At 43.5% G+C, this 20360-nt stretch overlaps 1 protein-coding gene across 3 annotated transcripts in view; it reads right to left on the bottom strand.

Moving 5' to 3' along the window:
* Positions 1–20360, bottom strand: part of mdy (diacylglycerol O-acyltransferase) — a 179285-nt gene that overhangs the window by 53865 nt on the left and 105060 nt on the right. For all 3 annotated transcript variants that reach the window (XM_084587871.1, XM_084587873.1, XM_084587870.1), the window contains 4 exons: positions 17600–17737; positions 9239–9322; positions 5508–5611; positions 623–703 (listed from right to left, as the gene is read on the bottom strand). In XM_084587871.1, coding sequence (XP_084443997.1) covers positions 623–703; positions 5508–5611; positions 9239–9322; positions 17600–17737 — 407 coding nt within the window. The remainder of the gene's footprint in view (positions 1–622; positions 704–5507; positions 5612–9238; positions 9323–17599; positions 17738–20360) is intronic.

Raw genomic sequence — 20360 nt, 5'->3', positions numbered from 1 at the left:
TGTAGTATCAGTTTGTGTGCCACATTTCTTGTGCTGTCCTGATGTTATACGCTGAAATCCACCAGGAAGTGCTCTAAAAAATATCATTTGCAATTCACACCGACACTGTATAACCACTGAAATAATCTACGCTTTCTTCTGTTCCAGTTTTCTGGCTAGATGATTGCCTTGTGAAGCAAGCTTCTTTCCAACCTTTTAATTCGACAGCGTTAAGGCATTGAGAGCAAAAAAACGGCTAGCATGTCTGTAACAGGTGGTATTTGACAGATGAGGTAGCAGCGCACCCGTTTGTCAGCGGGTTGTGCGACATCACAAAACTACATGATATGGCAGAGTTGGCAGGGGGTGCCACCCAACTTGGACAGCTCCTTTGTGATGAGAGGCAGGGATCAGAATCAAACCCAGGACCCTGGGATCCCTAGTCAGACATGCTATCCCTAGGCGAGGAAAGCCAGTTACACATTGCTTTCAGCCACTTTGTGCACCACAGGCATTCTTTTGTCAATGAAAATAATTAGGTAATGGGTGGATGGTCATATGGCTCCTGAAGTTAAAAAAAATGAACTTCGTATGGACAAATAGTACCGATGTTAGCTCTACTCAATACAAATAATTTGTTCACCTGAAAAGGCTTCAGGGAGTTTTCCATAATAGGGACTATCCACTGCTGGGCCAGAGCCAGGATAAGCTGCAACAGCAATAACTGGAAAAAAAAAAAAAAGTATGCCAGAAATGCATCCAATAAAAATAAAAACAAACATTTTTGCTGCAGAAAAAAAGAATCTCTACGCATATGTTTAGTGTGGCACACAACTTCATATGGTCCCACTAATTACATGCAGAGACAAATATAGGTCAATTCCTCCCTATCCAAAACTTTAGGTCCCCTTTCAAAAAATATTCTAGCAATTTGCCTGATTTTTATCTGCTAAAGGCTACTTTCACGAGATTTTTGTAGCAGCAGCACCAGGTAAGTGCATCCATACATAAAGTCGCAGAAGTATTAAACCACATGGCAGCTTGTCAGCCATAAAACTTTAGTACTGTATATGGCACACCCCACTACCCTCACTGCAGTCTCTGGGAAAAAAAAAAAAAAATTAAATTTTCACCAGTACTCTAAGTGGCTGCTTCACAGCATAACATTTTTTTTTTTTTTGAAAATATGAAGCCAACTGCCCACACAAAGCCTTTCTTCAATTACTTTGGTTTTCCATCAAGCTCATCAGAGGCACAGGTATGTCTCAGCAAGACCGAATGTAAGCTGGTGTGCTAAAAAACAAATTTAACAGGGACCAGTCTTGCAATTCAGCTCCTTGGTGTTGATACCAGCAAATGGACCATGGATACATCTTTATATCTGCTAGCATTTAGGCTGATTATAGGATTTCCTAGAAATAACTTTTGTTGCGGAAGCAACACTACACTAGTCGCTGAGCCATTTCGCGGAGCCCCCCCATGAGCCAAGCTGCGCATGCGCGAGGAGCGAGTGACGTCACACGGAGCACAGCTGAACAGCCGTGTCTGAGCCGCCGCAGACTCCTCCACGGCGCAGTGACTCAGAGGTGTCGCAGCCGTGTTCGCCGCAGATGTTGCTCCGCAATTCTACTCAGTATGGCCACTGGTCAAACCACAGCCAATTTTTTTTTTCATACACCCATACTGAAAATTTTCGCTGCTGACTGCTCCCTTTACCTTTTAATTTTATTTATTTTTAATCATTCGGTCAAGCCTGATGAGGGTAAGCATACCAAATATAGTTAACTGAAACCACAAAGCTAGGTGCCTTTAATGCTGCTGTTGCTTGAAGTTTGGTTAAAAAATAAAAGTGACTGCAAAAATGGTTTTGGCAGTCAGATTTGCTCTGCAAACAGTAACGTAAAGCTCTGTTTGCAGTGTAAAAGCCAGATTCATACACCACATACCAACACCAAATATCTGATTACAGACCACACTGCAGTGCTCGCATATTGATACAAAATCTCCACGGAGCAACAATATAAACAGCTGGGACAGTTACTAAATGACCATTAACAAAAACAAAAAAAGCAAAGATGTGAGAACAAAGTGAACACAGTGTATAACACTAAGCGATCGTAGCAACTTAAGGTTATAATAACTGCATTTTGATAAAGCCCACCACGCTGCAACGAAAGGAAAAAAAGAAATATATGATATTACTGATTGCCGATTTTTCTGATGTCAAAACATTTTTTTTTCCCTCTTCCTAAGATTACATGTATAAGGTAGATGGGAAATCTACACTAATACTATTACACAAAGTGGGCTACTATGCTTCAAATTTTATTAAATCCTGGAGTAATGAAATAAATAACTTAAAAGATGTGAACAAAAATATGCCTTCCCTTCACGTCACTGAAGGTAGCTTTTGTTAGTCTTGACAATCATGTGAGGTTCATCCAACCATGAGCACCATTTCTGAAGCCTGCACTTTCTTTTATCAGGTGCATTTTAGTTATACTGACCATGCAGAAATGTTACAGAAGCGGCTATTATGGTACTAGAAAATAATAAAGCACTATTTTTGAATTGTTGAATAATAAAGTATTGTTGAAGAGCGGGCGTGGACACCCTCGTCATCACATAGCTCTAAAAATTAAAGCTAATGAACACATTAAGACCTCAAATATTAACATAGAAATGTATTAAAAGGCACGACAGAACACTATTAGAGCATTATGCTTGCTTATATATTACGGTATTTTTATAATCTCGACCCCCACTTTGGCGCCACCTAATGAACACAAAGGAGACTTCTCAATGGTGATTCAAAATGCCCATGCAGCATCGGATGCTTCAATCCTTCCTGAAAACCTCAATGCAGTGAGGTTCAGTGAAGATCGAAAGTGTTCATGTGACAGAGGTATAAAAGCATGGGCTACCTACCACATGTTCACAACAGCCCGCAGGCTGAAATATTGTTAAATATTGCCACAAATTCCAGCATATAACCCATACATTACACATGCTTAAAGGTTAAAATTTAGGCTTTGCAGAGGACCTCAAGACAGTAGCACAACAGAGGACGAAGATGCGTTTCTTGTGTCCTCGTCCTCTGCTGTGCTACAATCTTGATATGACCTGGAGTTGCAAACAATGCGTTTTTTTCAATATCACCGACTATGACTGCATAAAATTCCCAGCAACACCCTACGTACCAAGTCAAACTAGCCTAGTGGAAATTATTCTTTACAGCCAAAATTGAGTTGTGCATCATACAATGGGTGCGAACTTTAAGTCAAAAGTTATTGTATGATGATTACAATTAATGAAGTTTTATATTCAATTAAGACTATGGTCAATGAGGCACATGGAGAGCTCCAGACTTGCTTTGAGCACTCGAGGTTTCAAACACGCGCCGAAATCTTGATGCCCAGGCATTTTTTTTAATTCTGCCTCCACAAAAACGTAGCAGCTGGAACTGAGAATCATCTCTCTATCAGTAGCCACATGCTACAATCACTGAGCTACTGGAGCTGGTACAACTATACTACAATCAAAACACAGGAACTAGACTGACCATATATGCATATCAAGTAAATCTAGCAGAGCAGCAGAATAGCAACACAAGAAACACAAGACTAATTTATGTGCCCCAGACAAAAATAACAACGAAGTGCGAATAAAACCAATAATGCTCAAAGATGGAGTGACAAAAACCCATGAAATTCCAATGAGTGACACTTCCTTGATAACATAAGCTCAGGCACAGCTATCACCTAGCTCTTTCGTTACCATGCCTATTCAAATCGATCACCGGTGATCAATGCTTTAAAACGCAGATTTAGACATGTTGGAATCGTTTCTCGTGCACCCAGCTTCACGCAGCGGTTAATCTAGACACTGCACTTGTTGAACCAGTTTAAATTTTAGCCCTCTGGCGACATTCAGATTTTTTATGGACCTTTTTCGGAACTAATGTGCATGTGTTGTTGAGAGGGCATAGTGGCCGTGGTTGAAAAGAAAACTACTTGTGATAATGCAGCATTAACATTGAAGTTTTATGATCAAAAGGCTTACAACAAGTCAAAAATTGAATCATAGTGCCGGTTTTGTTATCTGACAGTGTTGAGTGGTGATAATTGCCCGAAAATGGCACCAGCGATTCAATAGTCAGCTTTGACTGAATCCGGGTAAGTTTATTTCACAAGAAAATGCATTCCTGAAGGTCTGCCGCATGTCCAACATGTATAACCGGCTTTTACAGCCAGTTTGTGGCAGGTTTGGTTGGGTGCCTCACGAAAACCAGGAATTGCTTCACTGCATGGCATGAGAAATGAGGCCGTTTCTACCTGTAAAGTTTTTTGTTCATTTTATGTAGCTGAAGAATGGCACACTAAAGATTTTTTTACACAGAGTTTCTGGGTCATTGATCTCCAATATGATTATTCTAAATTTTCTTTGTTGATGATGCGTCTGTACATATCATGCCTTTTCTATCTTATTTTGATCAACTCGCCAGAAAAATGTCACTTTTCAGATTTTTTGTGTGCTCCCTAATACGTTTTTTTGCTTTGTAACTTTGTTTTTGCAAATAGCTTTTCATTATGTGCAACTTTGTATGCTGCAACGTGTGCTGCAGTATTATTTGTACTGGAAAAAAATATTTTCAGAGACCTATGGAAAATGGCCATTTTCGTGCGGTAATGAATGAGTTAAGAGGCTATATTTGCCTCATGCAAGAATGCCAGTGGGCAATTAGGTTGCTTCTTTTCTAATGCAAAAACCCCTTTATATTTTCGCACTTGTCAGTATTTCCAGTTCTATTGGAACTACAGCCCTGTTGACGGCACAAAAAAGAAGAACACAACAGCGTGCTGTAGCTATGGAAGTCTGAAACTAACTTGCTCAACATATTATACTGCAGTACATCCAGGTAATTTTTACAATAAACAATATTTGAAGCAAAGTGTACCAGCAAGCAACATGCTGCTCTCGCCATTGTTCATTACACATACATGTGCGCATATGTACACGTATATGGCAAATGCTTGGCACACTAAAATCAATATATATATATATATATATATATATATATATATATATGCATGAATGCATGCAATATTCAGCCCACTCTTGTAAAAACTTATTTGCTTACTACGTGGATGCAGATGAAACAAATACACAAGGTTAAAGCCTATCTTTTATCGCTGCCACTCATCAGTAAAACCAACATTTTTTTCTAATGGCCCTTTTCTGATGGCCAGTCATGGCAAGCATGATGGCAAATACATCAGTGCATATAGCCAAGGCAAAAGTGACTAGAAATGGAGCCCAACTGAAACACAAGCACACATTCTGGCACCACTGTCTCATCGTCTTACACTACTATTAGTTTAGCAGGCATTCACACACATTACATCATTTCGCAGAAATTTCCAGAACAACCTAGGCTATATATTGTAATATTGAAAATTTATACCATTATCAGAATCTGCATGCTAGAACAACAGTTGGATAATAGAGTTCAGATGTAAAATGCTCACAGATTCCAAAAACCGGCGAAACAGAAAACGTTTTCTTATCCTTGATGACCTTGGAAAGTTGAGCTCGTAGCAGAGTGTTGGCACAAAAATGAAATAATAAATATCTGCAAAAAAAGAAAAGAAGCACAATTTTTTTAATAATATCTTCTTTGCACCATGCACAAGAGGTCTAAACATGAATTTCTGTATGCTATACGCCAAAATAGCTCTTGCAAATCAATAAAGCTTGTTGCTACTTGCTGCAAGTTTGGTTTAGTTTATGGTGTCTAACGTCTCAAAGCAACTCGGGCTAAGAGAGATGCCATATAGTAGAGGGCTCCGAAAATTTCTACAATGTTAGGTTTTTAATGTGCACTCTTATCACCCAGCACATGGGCGCCTGGCCTTTCGCCTTCATCGAAAAGCGGCCGCTGCAGCCGGGATTCGATCTCGCATTCTTGGGCGCAGTAACTAAGCGCCCTAATCAATGCACCACCGTGGCGGGATGCTACTTACTATAGCAGGATGAATGAAAAATTTGGGCGTCCAAGTACCAACCCCCGAGCCCGAGCGTTCCCGGCACGTGACCCTTGTCCCTTCTTTTTCTGCCACTCTCATGGTCCAGAGAGGGCACTGCAACAAGTTAATGGCTAATGTGCTTGTTTTAGAATGATGAAACTATACAAAAGCTTTGTACAGACCCTCTCAATTCCTATGCACTTCCCCTGCGCTCAATTGTCCGTTTAGGTGTACCATCAAAAGGGAAAAAGCAAAAGCTCTTTTGCTAACGCATTCTTGCAGTTAAGTTTTTGCTAACGCACTCGAAACCACTGGCAGAGTACACTTCCAAGAGGACAGAGTCTAAGAAAAAAAATATGGTAGGAACTGACGAAAACAAAAAGACGTTGAGAAAAGTACAAATGTGTTAGATTTTGAGTGAAATTTAAATTCATGCATGTATTTTCAGCACGCTCGATACTGACAGGACCAAACCAAGTTGAAATTAATGAGTATTGACTGTGTACATTTCGCATGGTGATGAAAAAAGATTGAAGAGCTTGTCAAGAGAAGAAAAAAAAAAAAGAGGGAAAAAAAAATTCAGTGCATGGCACCGCCTTGAAGCGCAAGGCAAGGGATATCGTTGGCAGCATTCACACAAACTCAACTGTAAACACGCAATGTGTTCTCTTGCCTCAATAAAATCACAATTCTAACAAGATGGGTTTGTGCCGCAGTTACTATAGCACAGACTAATGGCATGTCTCCAGCTTCCTGTAAATGTGTAACTCAACAGAGCAATACTATATGTATTAAAGCTATTTCATGATTTAAAACTGCTTGCTCATAGAAAGAAAAAAGTTTGAAATGCCCACAGCTGGCAGAAGAAACTCTATAGATGAATGCACATGTCAACCACAGTCCCTACCAAACCTATCAATATTCTGGAACTCGTATTTTGATTTACCATACTCTAAAAAGCTAGTTTGTAGATAACAGTGGCTGGTATAAAAGGAATGACTTTGTTAGTTTTTTTCTTTTTTCAGGCGTCTGCAAGTCAATCAGTTTTTCATTATGCAAAGAAAATAGCGTGAAAAGGAAATGTATGAAAGGTGTAATCTGGTCTTCAATCTAGAGCTTCTGTCTTTTCAAAACATTTAATCGTGATGGTATGGCTCCATTGGCACTGAAAGAAGTAACTTATTGAAAAAGTTAAAATAAAATGCTGAATAATACAACATCTAATGGATCTACTTCCTTATTGTAACTGCTACTGTGTGCAATTTTTTGCAATGACATTAACTAGAAAGTAGGATCATAGGCCCCTTTGTACTCTCTGTACCTGGCAACTCCGCGCTCCACGGCCGTCATCGCCGCTCTTCCTCCATTGAGAAATTGCGCCACTGGCTGACGAGAGATGGCGACAGCGACGTTGGGTCACCCTCGCTAGACGAATGCCGGATGCACAGTGTTGCAAAGCTGTCCGGATAGCCACATACTGTCGCTCTTTCATTGTTTCGTGGACTGTTTTGTAGTGTGTAAGGTCTTGCTTCTAATTTTCTCTGCCTTCGGATGCTGCAGGAATACAGCATTGCAGCAATTAGTAAGTGTCAACTTTGCTTTATCCTTCCGGCGATCGCTGTGTAGTGTTCAACTGCATTGAGACGTGAAAAATATGACACCACTAAAACGTGTCATTATTACGCACCATTACTGCAATAGTAATACTAGATTTGCACGGTTTTTCTGGACTGCAATGCTAATTCCTTCCCTGCCTAGCCCGTCCGCGTAGTATCTTGGATGTGCTCCTGCGCAGTTTTTTGTTTGTTTCACAGTATACGCTAATTGTGAAATTTTGGGATAAAATAGAAACACAAGTTTTGACGATGGCTACTTTAAAGTGAGTTAAACCAAATGATGCAAAGCCTATATTAGTTTCCCTTGTTGTCAACTCAATTGCTCTCTTGCATAAATCGGAAACCGCAAAACTCGTATTCATCCGCATTGAGGCCTGTGAAAAATAATGACAGCACCAGAAACTATTTATTACGTGTTATTAATGGCAATAATAATGCTCAATGTGCATGTGTATTTTCTGGACAGCAGTGCTAATTTCCTCCCTGGTTAGCTCGTCTGTATGGTATGTTGCATGTGTTTCAGTGCAGTATATTTTGTTCTTGCAGTGCATAGGCTAATTGCGCAATTCTGTGATAAAATAAAAGCCCAAGCTTTACCTATTATGACGGTTACTTTGGAGTGAGCTAGACCGAAAGATGCAATGTGTACATTTGTTTTCCTTGTTTTTCAAGTCAGAAAAAAAAAAAACTGTTCGCACAATGCACTGAATCATTGAAAGTACAGCTGATACCGAAATTGTTCTTATTACAGATCCCAATGTTTCTTACAGATCTCAAGAAGATACGCTGCAACTGTTTGTATAGACAAGCCTAAATGAAAACTCACGACTTCAAAATTCACTGAAAAATCTGACCGATGCAGCTGTTCCAACCATTTGTAAATCAAGCTTACTGAAGCGCCCTGTCAGTGACAGCAGTCACCTTGAACATTTTTCTCTACTTGTGGCAACTAGATTCATCAGACCACTGCTGGTGAACTACGCCCCTTCGATAACAGACAAGAATGATTTGTATAAGCCCTTGTTTTGGCAGAATTAAGCCACTCACAAAAAGTCATGAAGCTGTAAAAATAGTTACTCTTGTAGCATGGCTGCTGTTGTGAAATGTGTAAATAAATGCTGGTGCCTTTCTTCTTAAATTTTGTTTTACCACTGCGTCGACTAGCACTGTAATTTTTCTATTACCATTGACACCAGCGGAGCAGTCATGCAGTTTTTCGAGCCATGCGCACATTTCTTGAAACTGCCTGACATAAAGTGTCATAGCATTGGTGTTATTGCCTAACAAGTGTCGTCATCCCTTGTTATGCTTAGAGGATGTTGGCCTTACAAGTAAATATACTGAAGTACGATTATTGCTCAGTAGCAGTTATCCTGCCAGCGAATAACAGCGCTCCCGCCCTCGCGCCGACGTTCGTACCCGTGTGCCTCGACACCTACGTCAGTGGCGCCCTCAGCGGCAGGAGCGGCAGCACTGCGCAACTTTACCCGACGGTACCGCTGTATTGTTAGCAAGGCGCATTGACAGGCACAGAGAGTATAAAGGAGGCTATGGTAGGATAAAGATGCAAGTGCTCTGAAGCTATAAGCAAGCAACAAATAGTGAAATACATCTTACCATACAGGTTCAAATTATCTGGGTAGGTCACAAACTTTGTCAGATGCCCATTGGAGGTACGTCCGTTTGCACCATGGGTAATCTCTAAAAAACGCATAAATATATAGAGAGGCACTGTTCATCAATAACTCTAGAAGTTTCATTAGGTGTACATCTAGTAGGATGACGCTCTAGATTACATAGTAGTATGACCCTCATGACCAATAGCATCCCTAACATTGCAGACCTTCAGAGAGTCAGAACTTTCGTCCGGTGGCCTTAACGTAACACATGCTCCCAATTCAGGCACACAAGAGAAAAAAAACATAGTACATACTTAATTAACAGACATGCACACAAGGGTATTTGCAGGGCATCATGACCAAATCCCAGAATAACCAAGTGGCCACGACCTGGAGGCTAGAAATAGCACCCCCAATCATGCACAAAGCCAAGGTAATGCTCTCTGAAAGCCGGGGAACATGCATTAAATGGAGGTTTAAATCACAAAATTTTACTACAGTATTGAGTAGGCATAAACACAGAAGTTTAGTTCACGATTTATGCAGTTTACCCTATCAAAGAAAGTTACGCTATGGGGAACACCATACTAGAGGGCTCTGGACAATTTGGCCACCTGGAGTTCAACTTGCACTGACATCGCACAGTCAAGAGTGCGATGTGTTTCACTTACACCGAAATGTGGCCGCCACACTGGGAGTTTTGTACTGATATACCAAGAAGTAGTGCTGAATACTGTGGCACAGTTTTATCAAAAAAAGAACAACAACAGTATGCTTTAATGAAACATACCTATATGTAACGATTTTGTTGGTACAACAAGATCAAATGTTTAACAATACTTTGAACAACACACCTAGCAATTCTCAGAAACTCGAAAAGATTATTAGAATGATGCAGTGCACACAGCTAACAGTGCTTACCCTACAAGCTTTGCAATATTTCATTTCACATTTCTCCTCACGCTACATTTCAGGAACATCATAATTTTAGAAATTTTTCTATGTGTTATGTGTTATGTGACATATTGCAAGGATTTAACAGCCCCTTTGCTTTCATATACAGCTGGCAATCCAGGTGTGGAGTCCAGGAGACGCATTCTTTGCGGCATCCTAGACTAATAGGTACAGCTTTTGCAGAATCTTCACTGTTGAATTTACTCTGGTCCAGGGCTCAAACATAGGATCCCCAAATATTCTAAGCAGTCATTCTGGTCAGATGGCAGGGCAAGGACACACTGATCAACTTCGAATGGGATTGAGGTCAGTCAAATACAAAGGTACTCTTCAAGGAGGAACAAATTTCAACTAATCAAGGAGTACCAATATTAGAACCCACCTCAGCACACTCATACAGCTTTTGCAGAATCTTTGCAGTCGAAATATTCAAATCTATTCAAGCAAGCCTCAAATATATCAAGTCGAACCTCGTTATAATGAAGCAGCATTGGGCACACAAATTTGTGGGCTATATATCAGAAACTCATTTTAAAAGTACACGCGCAAATTCCTGCAAACAAGTTTGCTAATAAAACCATGCAAAATGTTCTTTAAAATGAACAACATGAAGCTGCAAAAATGCACAATTCTGTAATTAAAAGCTTCGTATAAACGTGAAACTTCTACTTCTGTCCTGTGTTGGGGAGCAAAAATTATTTAAAAGTTTATTAAAAAACGGCGCAGCCATGGCCATGTCGGCAGCCTCTGCTCTTCTCTTTCCAGTTCTCTGCCGTCGTCGTTACTTGCATCACATGCACTATTAATGCTATTAAGCTGATCTGCGATTTTTTGGTAGGTCAGTTCGGGCGCCGCGGCACTACAACGAAGTGATTAGCAGTGATGAAGTCCTCAAACCTAACAATGGGAAGTGCCAGCTGACGCAGTGACAAAGGCGCGTTGACATTGGCGAGTCTAGCAAGGTAGAGGCCGAGTTCACACTAGCGAGTCGCGGAGGTCGCGCGACTAGTCAATGTGAGCCTTGCCATTGCGTCAGCTCGGGCTCCCGGAGTTACCTCACGCGACTCGCAAATGCGAACGCGTCTTCAGCCATGTCACTGTGTCAGCTGGCACTGCCCAGAGTTACGTTTGAGGTCTTCATCACGGCTGTGATGCGTGCGACGTTTCCGATCGTTCTTCGGCGCCTTTGGAGTGGATGTCATTAATTATCACTTCGATTTCCTGGCTCACGTTCAAGGCCGCAGACACGCTGCGTACTACAGCAATAAAACCCGCAGGCCGCGGCAACGTCCACGAATGCCAATGCTCACAACCGCAACGTTGCTCACTCTCACTGCTCAGCTGCCGTTCGTTCCATGGTTCGTTCATAGCCTCCGAGATATCAACGCGCGCGCGCGCGCGCGATGGTGATCCACGGCCGGTCCGTGGGTGATCCGGTGCTAGTTTTTGTTGCTACCCCTAGATGACGCAACACGAAAAGATGTTTCACGGCTAGGCTAGGTCACCGGCCGTGGCTAGGTAAAGGCTGTGGCGCCGCCGCCAGATTCAAAGGGTTCAGCCTTATCCATCCATCCATTAATTCATCCATGCGCCGCGGCGAAAAATGTGAGCGCCGCTCCTTAACCCGCGGTTCGTTTAAACACAGTTCTACGGTGCGAGACTCCGGCGGCTCCTTTACGCATTTTTAGCCATGCGAATGCAAAAAACTGCTCAGTTATAACCAATCTATCATCAAATTTTGAATTATTTGTTTCGTTATACTGATAGAACTTCTATAGAAATAAAGCACAGACGAACCAAACATATTTTACTTCGTTTTATCTGATAGTTCTCTATATCCGTTTTCGTTGTAACGCGGGTCGACTATCCGTATTAATTTAAAGGCCCCAATATAGTCAAACATTTTCGACGCGACTGGCAGAGCCGGCGACGTCGGCCACGGTAGACACCCTAGCCACGGTACGTCGGCTACGACGGGCGCGTCAAAAAGCTGCCGCCTCTACCAGTCTGGCGCGGCTGGCGTGCACGGTGCCGCGGCGCGCATGCGCACAAGACGCCCTCGAGGGCTGGTACGTTTTTGGTGCGCATTTTCGAGCAGACGACACGGCACCTGCAGGGAGGAATTGGCTGCCTATCAAGGCACTAATTGCTGTTGTGATCAAGGCAATGATGCGATGTGTTTACTGCGAATGTTCAAATGGCAGAAAACATTTACAGCCAGCCGTAGAGACGTCCAGCCCAGCAACGGCCTGAGCCCGCGTCGACGACGGCTATGGACGGAACGATGATTGTGTATGTTCGTGTTTTACTGAAAACTAATTATAATTTAAGTATCTGTACGATTACAGAAGAGTTAGAGATTACACAGTAATGAGGATCACTTTCTCGGTCGGCCGCAGTTCCTGTAGAATTCGATCAATTTCCCTGGCTGTTGAGCCGCTGACGTTCCGTGTGGCCAAATCGAGTGCGGCCTTCGATTCCGGCGTGTACCGGTCACAACTCTATGCGAAGCCGCTTCCGCAGTTTCTAGCATTCTTCCACTGAATGTACTGCATATCACTGCATTAAAACGGGTATGGCACACGCACTGCAGCGAAGAACTCACAGCTGTGCCCGGCCGCACTGCTGACAGATTGCATCCCAGGCATTTTTCCCCCTCTGAACGTCTCTAGTCAATCCGTTTGGTATCATAGACGGAGGGTTGCCGCCTTCTAGCAGCTTTTCTGCAACAGTGTCTGAAACACGCGCGCGGTCGCTGTCTACAGGGTCTTGAATATTTGGGAGCTGGGATTTAAAACATTCCTATGCAAAATCTACTACCCCATTCGAGTTGAAATAACGTTCACAAAGTAGCAAAGTCTACGTTATCTGATAAGTGATTCAACATCGGCACTTGTCTAGATTTTGAGACAACAGTGAGACAAGCTCCATCACGGCCGTTGGCGCGCTTGCCTCGCTGCCCGACAGATGACACACCATGTCAAAATAGCTTTTCGACTCTCTTCTGCGAAAATTGTGCACGCCGCCGAGAGCAGTTTTTTCTCGATTTCGGAAAATCTAGGCAAGTACCGATGTTGAGTCACTTATCAGATAACGTAGACGATATTTTGCTACTTTTTGAACGTTATTTCAGCTCGAATGGGGTAGTAAATTTTGCATAGGAATGTAATAAATCCCAGCTCCCAAATATTCAAGACCCTGTACATAGCAAGCCGCCATCTCCACTGTGCGTGAGGAATGCTGGGATACGTGGCCGACGGGACGCGGCGGACGCGATCGGCAAGAAATAAGCGAGATTCAATTTGCGCGTCGGCGATGTTGGGCCGCGTCGGGTCGGGCTCGCTACGTCCCTCACGCCGTGACGTTGCAATATAGACCTCGGTTTTTCGCCGACGTGACGTCGCGGAGGCCGGCGTGCGCGCTCACGTGCGTTATGTCGGACTATATTGGGGCCTTAATATATATACCTAATGCATAGCCTCTAACCATGTCCATGTTTTCAACTGCTGGTTTTCAACTGCTAACCAATTACCTCCATTATAATGGCATACCTTCACCACTCATCCAACCTTGGCTAATTTTATAATTCGTTCATCAGTACAAATTTTGGTTCATGCACCCTTTTGTTTTTCTAAAAGCAGCCTTTAATTGATAGCAATTATTTTTACACAGAACTGGAATTTTCTTTATTAGCGCCAAAAGAAGGGCATATACATGCAAAAGGATACATTGTTCATATCTGGCCTGTGAATACAATGTGAATGCACGAAATATCTGTGATTACAATGGCTACCAAGGCTTCAACACACCGGGGTCATGGCGCAAGCATGGGAAGAGTGCAGCGAGACAGGCGCCGCATCGCGACACCCAACGGAAGCTCAAAGGCGCCACAGAGCAATGAGCTTGCATTTAGTGTTTCACGCTTGGGTGCATGAACAGTAGCATTATTGGATGTTCTGATCCATATATGAGATAAGCTATCCAGGGATGAAATGCTACCGTCCTACCGTCTTTCAACAAGACAGTGCTTCCGCTACAAGAGGAAGCTTCGTGGCAGACGCGGCTGCACCAGCATCAATAATACAATATTTAAATGACTATAACAAGCTTTTATTTCTAGAAATCACATTACTGGGAACACATTTCGCGTTACATTCGGAACCAAGGTCCGAATATAACGCGATGTTTTTTTTTTTTTTTTCGCTCTTCGTCGAGATAGCTCTACCACTTGACTTTGGAGTTGCTAAGCGAAACCAATTTTTTGGCAACGTCGGGGTCGTAAAAGTAAAACTACCCCGTCTTGTTTTACCACACTGTAGTAAAACAAGGCGAGGTAAAAAAAAAAATGGACGCGAAGGACGGCCGGCAGGTGGCACTGTGTAGCAACGGACATTAAGGCTCCTCTATTTTTTTAAAGGTAGCGACAAGTACACGAGCGCCCTCTCGAGGGGTCCAGGAGCAGCGCTAGCAGACGACGCGTGGCACTCTTTCTAGCGTATACCGCGTACTCATGAAGCCGCGCTCGGTGCACACATAAACCGGTGAACTCAACAGATTTGTGTCCTCTGCTGGTCAGGAAACTTCAAAAGACAGGAATAATAACTTAAACATGCGTGCGCAGCATAAATGTAAAAAAAAAAAAAAACGCGTGCGTTAAATGAGCAAGCTCGTTCTTCTGAACCATTCTCGACTCAGTACAGCAGATAGGAAACTGTTTATTAATTATGCTTTGAAATTATTAGCAAACTTGAAGTAGAAACGATATTTCAGTAAACTTATTGGGCTCGTTTCCTTACTAAAAAATAAGTAGACTGCGAGTGTTCTGCAACTTTTGGAAACATCGTTGCACACAGAGCTCTGATGAAATAAGGGAGTCATTGCGTTTGTAACTGTTCGGGTATACTCCGCAGTACAAGGTTTTTTTTGGCTCGAGTTTATTTCGTTTACAGTATTCCAATAGCTTTATTTTGGAGAAAAAGTCAGTTTTTTTGCAGCTGTGCATTACCAACGCATGTATATCTTCCAACAAATAAAACAAGAAATTGGGTATGATGTGATACAAAGCTCACGGATGTTTTCTGACTTTTCTATTATTCATTTGCCTTTATTGGTTTCCTTATAGCCTGCCGGGCAATAATATCACCAGTAAACTTGGATGCCGCCTCTTGAAACTTGACGAGTCCCTGTGCGCGTTCAGCGGAACTTGTTAGCATTCAATGCAAAGCTGCGAGACTCTTCCGTTAAAACAATGGCTCAATTGCGTTTCACACACACTGTTATTTTTTCACTTTTTATGGTACAAAGTTTTATTTTTATTTTTTAATTTTATACACCGATATTTAGCATAGGCAAATTTTGACTTTCCATTTCGATCACTTTGACACATTCGCAACCTCCTCTTTTTCCAATGTTTCATTTTTCATTTATATCAATTAACTGATCAATTGTACGGACTAAATTTTTGTAATAAGCATAATCAAGCATTGGCTTTTCATTTTGAGCATTTTGGCAGCATTGATTCCACGCGTAATATTGGTGTCCTGGTCTGTTCGGGAAAGTAAGGGGGCTCTAAACGGCAGTGACTTTTAACTTGGCATCCACAGTACAAGTAATGACTACATAGTCATAGCGTTCTTGATATTTTGCTCGTGAAATAGCATATGCCCAAACAAAGGCCATCCCAAGTAAGCGAACGGCTTTTTAAGCAGACAAATCACTTCGCATTGTCGGGTGTTTTCCGTGGCCATGAAAATCTTACGGCCGATCTCATGAGGCGATAGCTTCCTTCTGTTGCTATTATCGTCACCGCGAAGAATGGAAAATGACTTTTTTGCGTCTTCCGCACTGTACCGGCAGCCGAAAGCACAGCAGCCCGACGCAGCCGCATGTCACGCACGCTTCAAGATTTGAGTTCAGAGATGCAATTCTTGCGTCCGCTTAAACATTAAGTACTGCATATAGACTCCTAAAGATGATTTAGAGGCATGTGAAGTACTTTTGCTTAACTTATCGGCCAATATCACGCTGACAAGCGCAGACCGCCATGCATTTCAGCGGCGCAGCGAGCACCGCTGGACCGTTTGGGCGGAGCTTGGCGGCGAAGAGGTCACGTGCAGCCAACCGGTCTATCGGAGGGAGGGGCGGCTGGATCAAGGCCTGTTGCTACCTTTAAAAAATAGAGGAGCCTTAACGGACATGAGATAACAGAGTTCCTGCAGGAAATATACCGGGATAACAAAGCAGAAATTACATGGGAAGGGATAAGAAGTACGGAAGCTGTCAAGGTATGCAAAGGATTAAGACAAGGTTGTCCTCTATCATGCAGCGAGCACAGGACGGGGTTAGTTGGAGTAATATGGGACAGGCCTTCACCTTGCAGCGGGTATAATCCGGCTGATGGTGATGAATACCAATACACCAAGTAGCACAGGCCACGGCGCACGATATATATATATATATATATATATATATATATATATATATATATATATATATATATATATATATATATCGCGGCCCAGACCGAAGCTCCGCAAAGGATTAGCTCGCTGATTTAGTCGCCCTTGCTCCGCTGACGGGCCTAAGTGTCCAAATGACGTGGACGGGGTCGGGGTGGTGGTGTGGGGCGCAATAGCGACCTTTTTCAGTCATTTTTAAAGCGAGAGCTTTACCAGCACTACAGATCGAGAGAGCCGTCGGCGACGTTGCCATTTTCGCGGTACCGAAAGCCACCTGTTCGCCAGCAGCAGTACAAAGCGAGCGGCGCATAGATGGCAGAACTGCAATGATCATGGATTTCCTAGCGGCCGGCAGACCGACGGCGACACGTCGCCTCATCACCACGCTGTCTGCACGTCGTGATGCTTTCGTTTGCGGCGTTGCGTCCCCTAAAGCCGCAACGCCAGGTCGACATGTGTGATGTTTTGAAGAAACTTGCGCGTTAATAGAGATTCCAGCGCATGAGAGCAATGATAAGCACGGGAGTGGCAGCCGTGGCCATTCGGAAAACAAAACAAAACAAAACAAAACAAAAAAAAAAGGTCGTGTTCACGCTTCGCATCACGCTTCGCTTCGCGTGTTCGCATTACTGCATCTAAGCAGTCAGTCTCGACAGATTTTTTTTTTTTTTTCATGTCGACACTTGTTGAGAGAGAGGCGTAAGTGAAGCTATAGCCAAAATTTTTGTATTGTGAAGACTAGTGATGGAATACGTACCGGCCGTTCGTGTGCACTTTCTGGCCTAACTATTAAATATCTTTACATGGTCCCTTCCAGCGCCTGGTAAGATGTGGTCAGTTCGGTGTAAAAAAAAAAATGTGCCACGCTTTTTTTTTTTTTGCACGTGCATGTGAACGCGCAGACAAATATCAAAGACAGCAAAAGCGAGGTGAAAAGGGGTACTAACGGTCGGCTCCCGACGATGACCTCCGTCGGTGGTGTTTGCGCGACGCCCTTTGTTGTCGGCACCACAGATTCACCATGTGGTAGGAGACCAGCTTCAGAAACAGCACAGTCACGCATCCCAAGGCTAGCGATGAGGCCACTGAAACGTGGTCCAAAGAAAAGAGTGCACGTTTCAGAGGGCGCAAAATTTACATAGTCGAGCAAGTTTACGGCTCCGCACGGTGCAAAACAAACGCACACTGTTGGACCATTTATTTTTTAATCTACGCCAGCTACACCATTCCAACAAAACTCCATTGTAGGTATAGGAGATTTCCTACACTGGTGTAGCTGGTGTAGGTTAAACAAATGGCCCTTGTATATGGAGCTTGCAAGGGAGCTTGCATGAAGCGGTGTATGCTGGGTAATTCGCCATGCTGTAATCGTTGGCAGCAGACAACACAGCACGGCACTGCCACACTAGCCTCGTATACATGGTCGCGTAATGCGCGCAGACGATGCTGGCGCGATCTGGCAGGCCGACTGGGGTTTCTTCGAGATCCCAAAAACACGTCTGCACGAGTGCGAGGAGGCAAATGAGTTCTCTGTGCGATGCCGACGCGAATAGCTCGATCGCACGGGCCAACAGACGCGAGATCGACTCCCATCCGGGCAACTATCAAACTAGTCGCCAGAACTAGAAATCGTGAATGTCGCCGATGTCGACAGGCGGCCACAGACGCATTATGCAGTCAGTCGTCTGCGCGTAGCTTGAACAGGCCCGCGCTGCATTGCTTTGCATTTCGTCATAGCGCGCCCGATCTTTGGGGCACGGCGTCGACACCACCCTTGCCGACACATACGTTCCTCAGGAATCTGCTCACATATTGCACGCACCTAAAGGCAGCCGCGCATTTGCTCGCTGGACCATCGAAAGCGACAAGGCGCTCGGCCAATCCTGGCTGCGCTGCCCGCCGTATGCTGTCGACAACAGCATGGCGGATTACCCAGAATGCATCGCTTCATGCAAACATAAAGCGCGCACTACTAGGGACAAACAGGCACGAGCTATTTAGGGCCGTGGTGAAACGACATAGTGCAAACACTACACTCTTGAATGTACGCGGGCACAGAAATGAGAAAGAATGCTTTTTAGTCTCATACAAAAGAAAACAAAAATGCCAGTGCGGTCAGTGGCTGTCGAAGCAAACACAACGAACGAGCTAACGATATACGGAAGGAGGAACACGCAAGAAATTAACTCACGGACTGGGTAAATGCAAGCGGGTTTACGCATTACTGAAGGAATTCTCGGGAACGGTGGCAGTCAAATTTAATTATAGCCCGCGAACGCTTTATAGGCACCGTGCAGGAGTAATACCTCTGTCACACGGACACGGCTGAACTCCTTTCAACTCCCTTCAACCAAGGTAGCCATTACCTCGAGGGAGATACGTGCCGTGTCACACGGCAGTCCATTATGGAAGGAAGTTAAATGGAGTTTTGAAGCAAAGGAGATCGACGATCTCCATTGATGGGCGAAGGGAGTACTCTCGTTTCCAATGTGCTTTGCTTCCGAGTCATTAAGTAACATATTTCTTCAATAATGTAATTTTTACTCCTAAATATATTAGTTTTTATTGCATAAAATTGTATTCTAACTCGGTTAGTTGCGTTTAATTGTCGCGACTGCACCACGTATTGCACAACGCCGCGCGTGGTGTCCAGCAGAGCGGAAAAAATGGCTATGTTTAGAGCATGGTCGTTGTTTTCAGCAAATGTGTATTCTTTTATATTGATATGACTAAAGCTAATTGCATTTTGCGAGAAAAATAGTAGTATAAAAATATTTCAGTTTGTTTTGGACATTATTTTTTATATCTTTGTGCAAAATAAACAGCGCCTAATGGCCCCCTGTTGGCTGCTCTGAGAAGCTCGTTGCAAGCCGTGTGACACGGGGACAACTCCTTTAAGGCAAAACTCCCTGCGACTCCCTTGCGCTCCTTTAGACCAAGGAAGTTCAAGGTAGTTCCGAGTCGGCCGTGTGACAGGGATATAACTCGCGGTGCGACGCGCGCGCCCCTCGCGGCGGGAAGAACAGTTTGGTAGGGAGACGTGCGCCCGGCCGTGCAGCGGAGACGCGGAGGATCTGCTGTGCGTGGGGCGCATTCGCTGTTCGTTCTTTCGATGGTCACAAATGAATTGCTAGGTTGCAGTCCTTGAATTGCTGCTGTTGCACACATTTTCACTGGCCTGATAAAATATTTTTCGCGTCCCCAAATAAGCTTTACGAAGCTAAGCGACGCTAAGTGCGAATCGCTGCCTTCCAACGAGCAGTGAATCATGCCCGGGTATTGCCGCGTCCAGATTTACCGCAAAGCATTTTTCCCGAAATAGGAGACACACTATACCTTCACCTGCATTAGCATCCTTTCTCAACCTGCAAAAAAAAATATTTAAAGAAATTGGGCAACTCATAGGCATATCAGCGCTACTGTGACCGCCGTGCGCGCCCAGTGGGCCGCGCTCGTGAATGCAGTTGTTCATTGCATAATTTTTATTTATGCTGTCCTGTGGTTTATATTTCTCTGTCTACGATAGCTTGCATAAGCACCAGTACAATGCAGAGTAATCAACAGGAATGAAGAGTTTTAATGGCGCATTTACTATGTCTTGCGCATTAGTTTCGCAAATTTACCTTGGCAACTTTTTCTTTTTTTTTTTGCTTGCTTGCTTTCATTTTTTTCCCTCCCTCTCAGCTCGTTCCTTTTTTCTTTCCACAC

This window comes from Amblyomma maculatum, chromosome 1 (genome assembly GCF_055883805.1).
Source record: "Amblyomma maculatum isolate TAMU_Amacu chromosome 1, ASM5588380v1, whole genome shotgun sequence".
Lineage (NCBI taxonomy): Eukaryota > Metazoa > Arthropoda > Arachnida > Ixodida > Ixodidae > Amblyomma > Amblyomma maculatum.
Note: the sequence above shows the minus strand (reverse complement) of the source record. Positions and strands in the feature narration are given on the sequence as shown.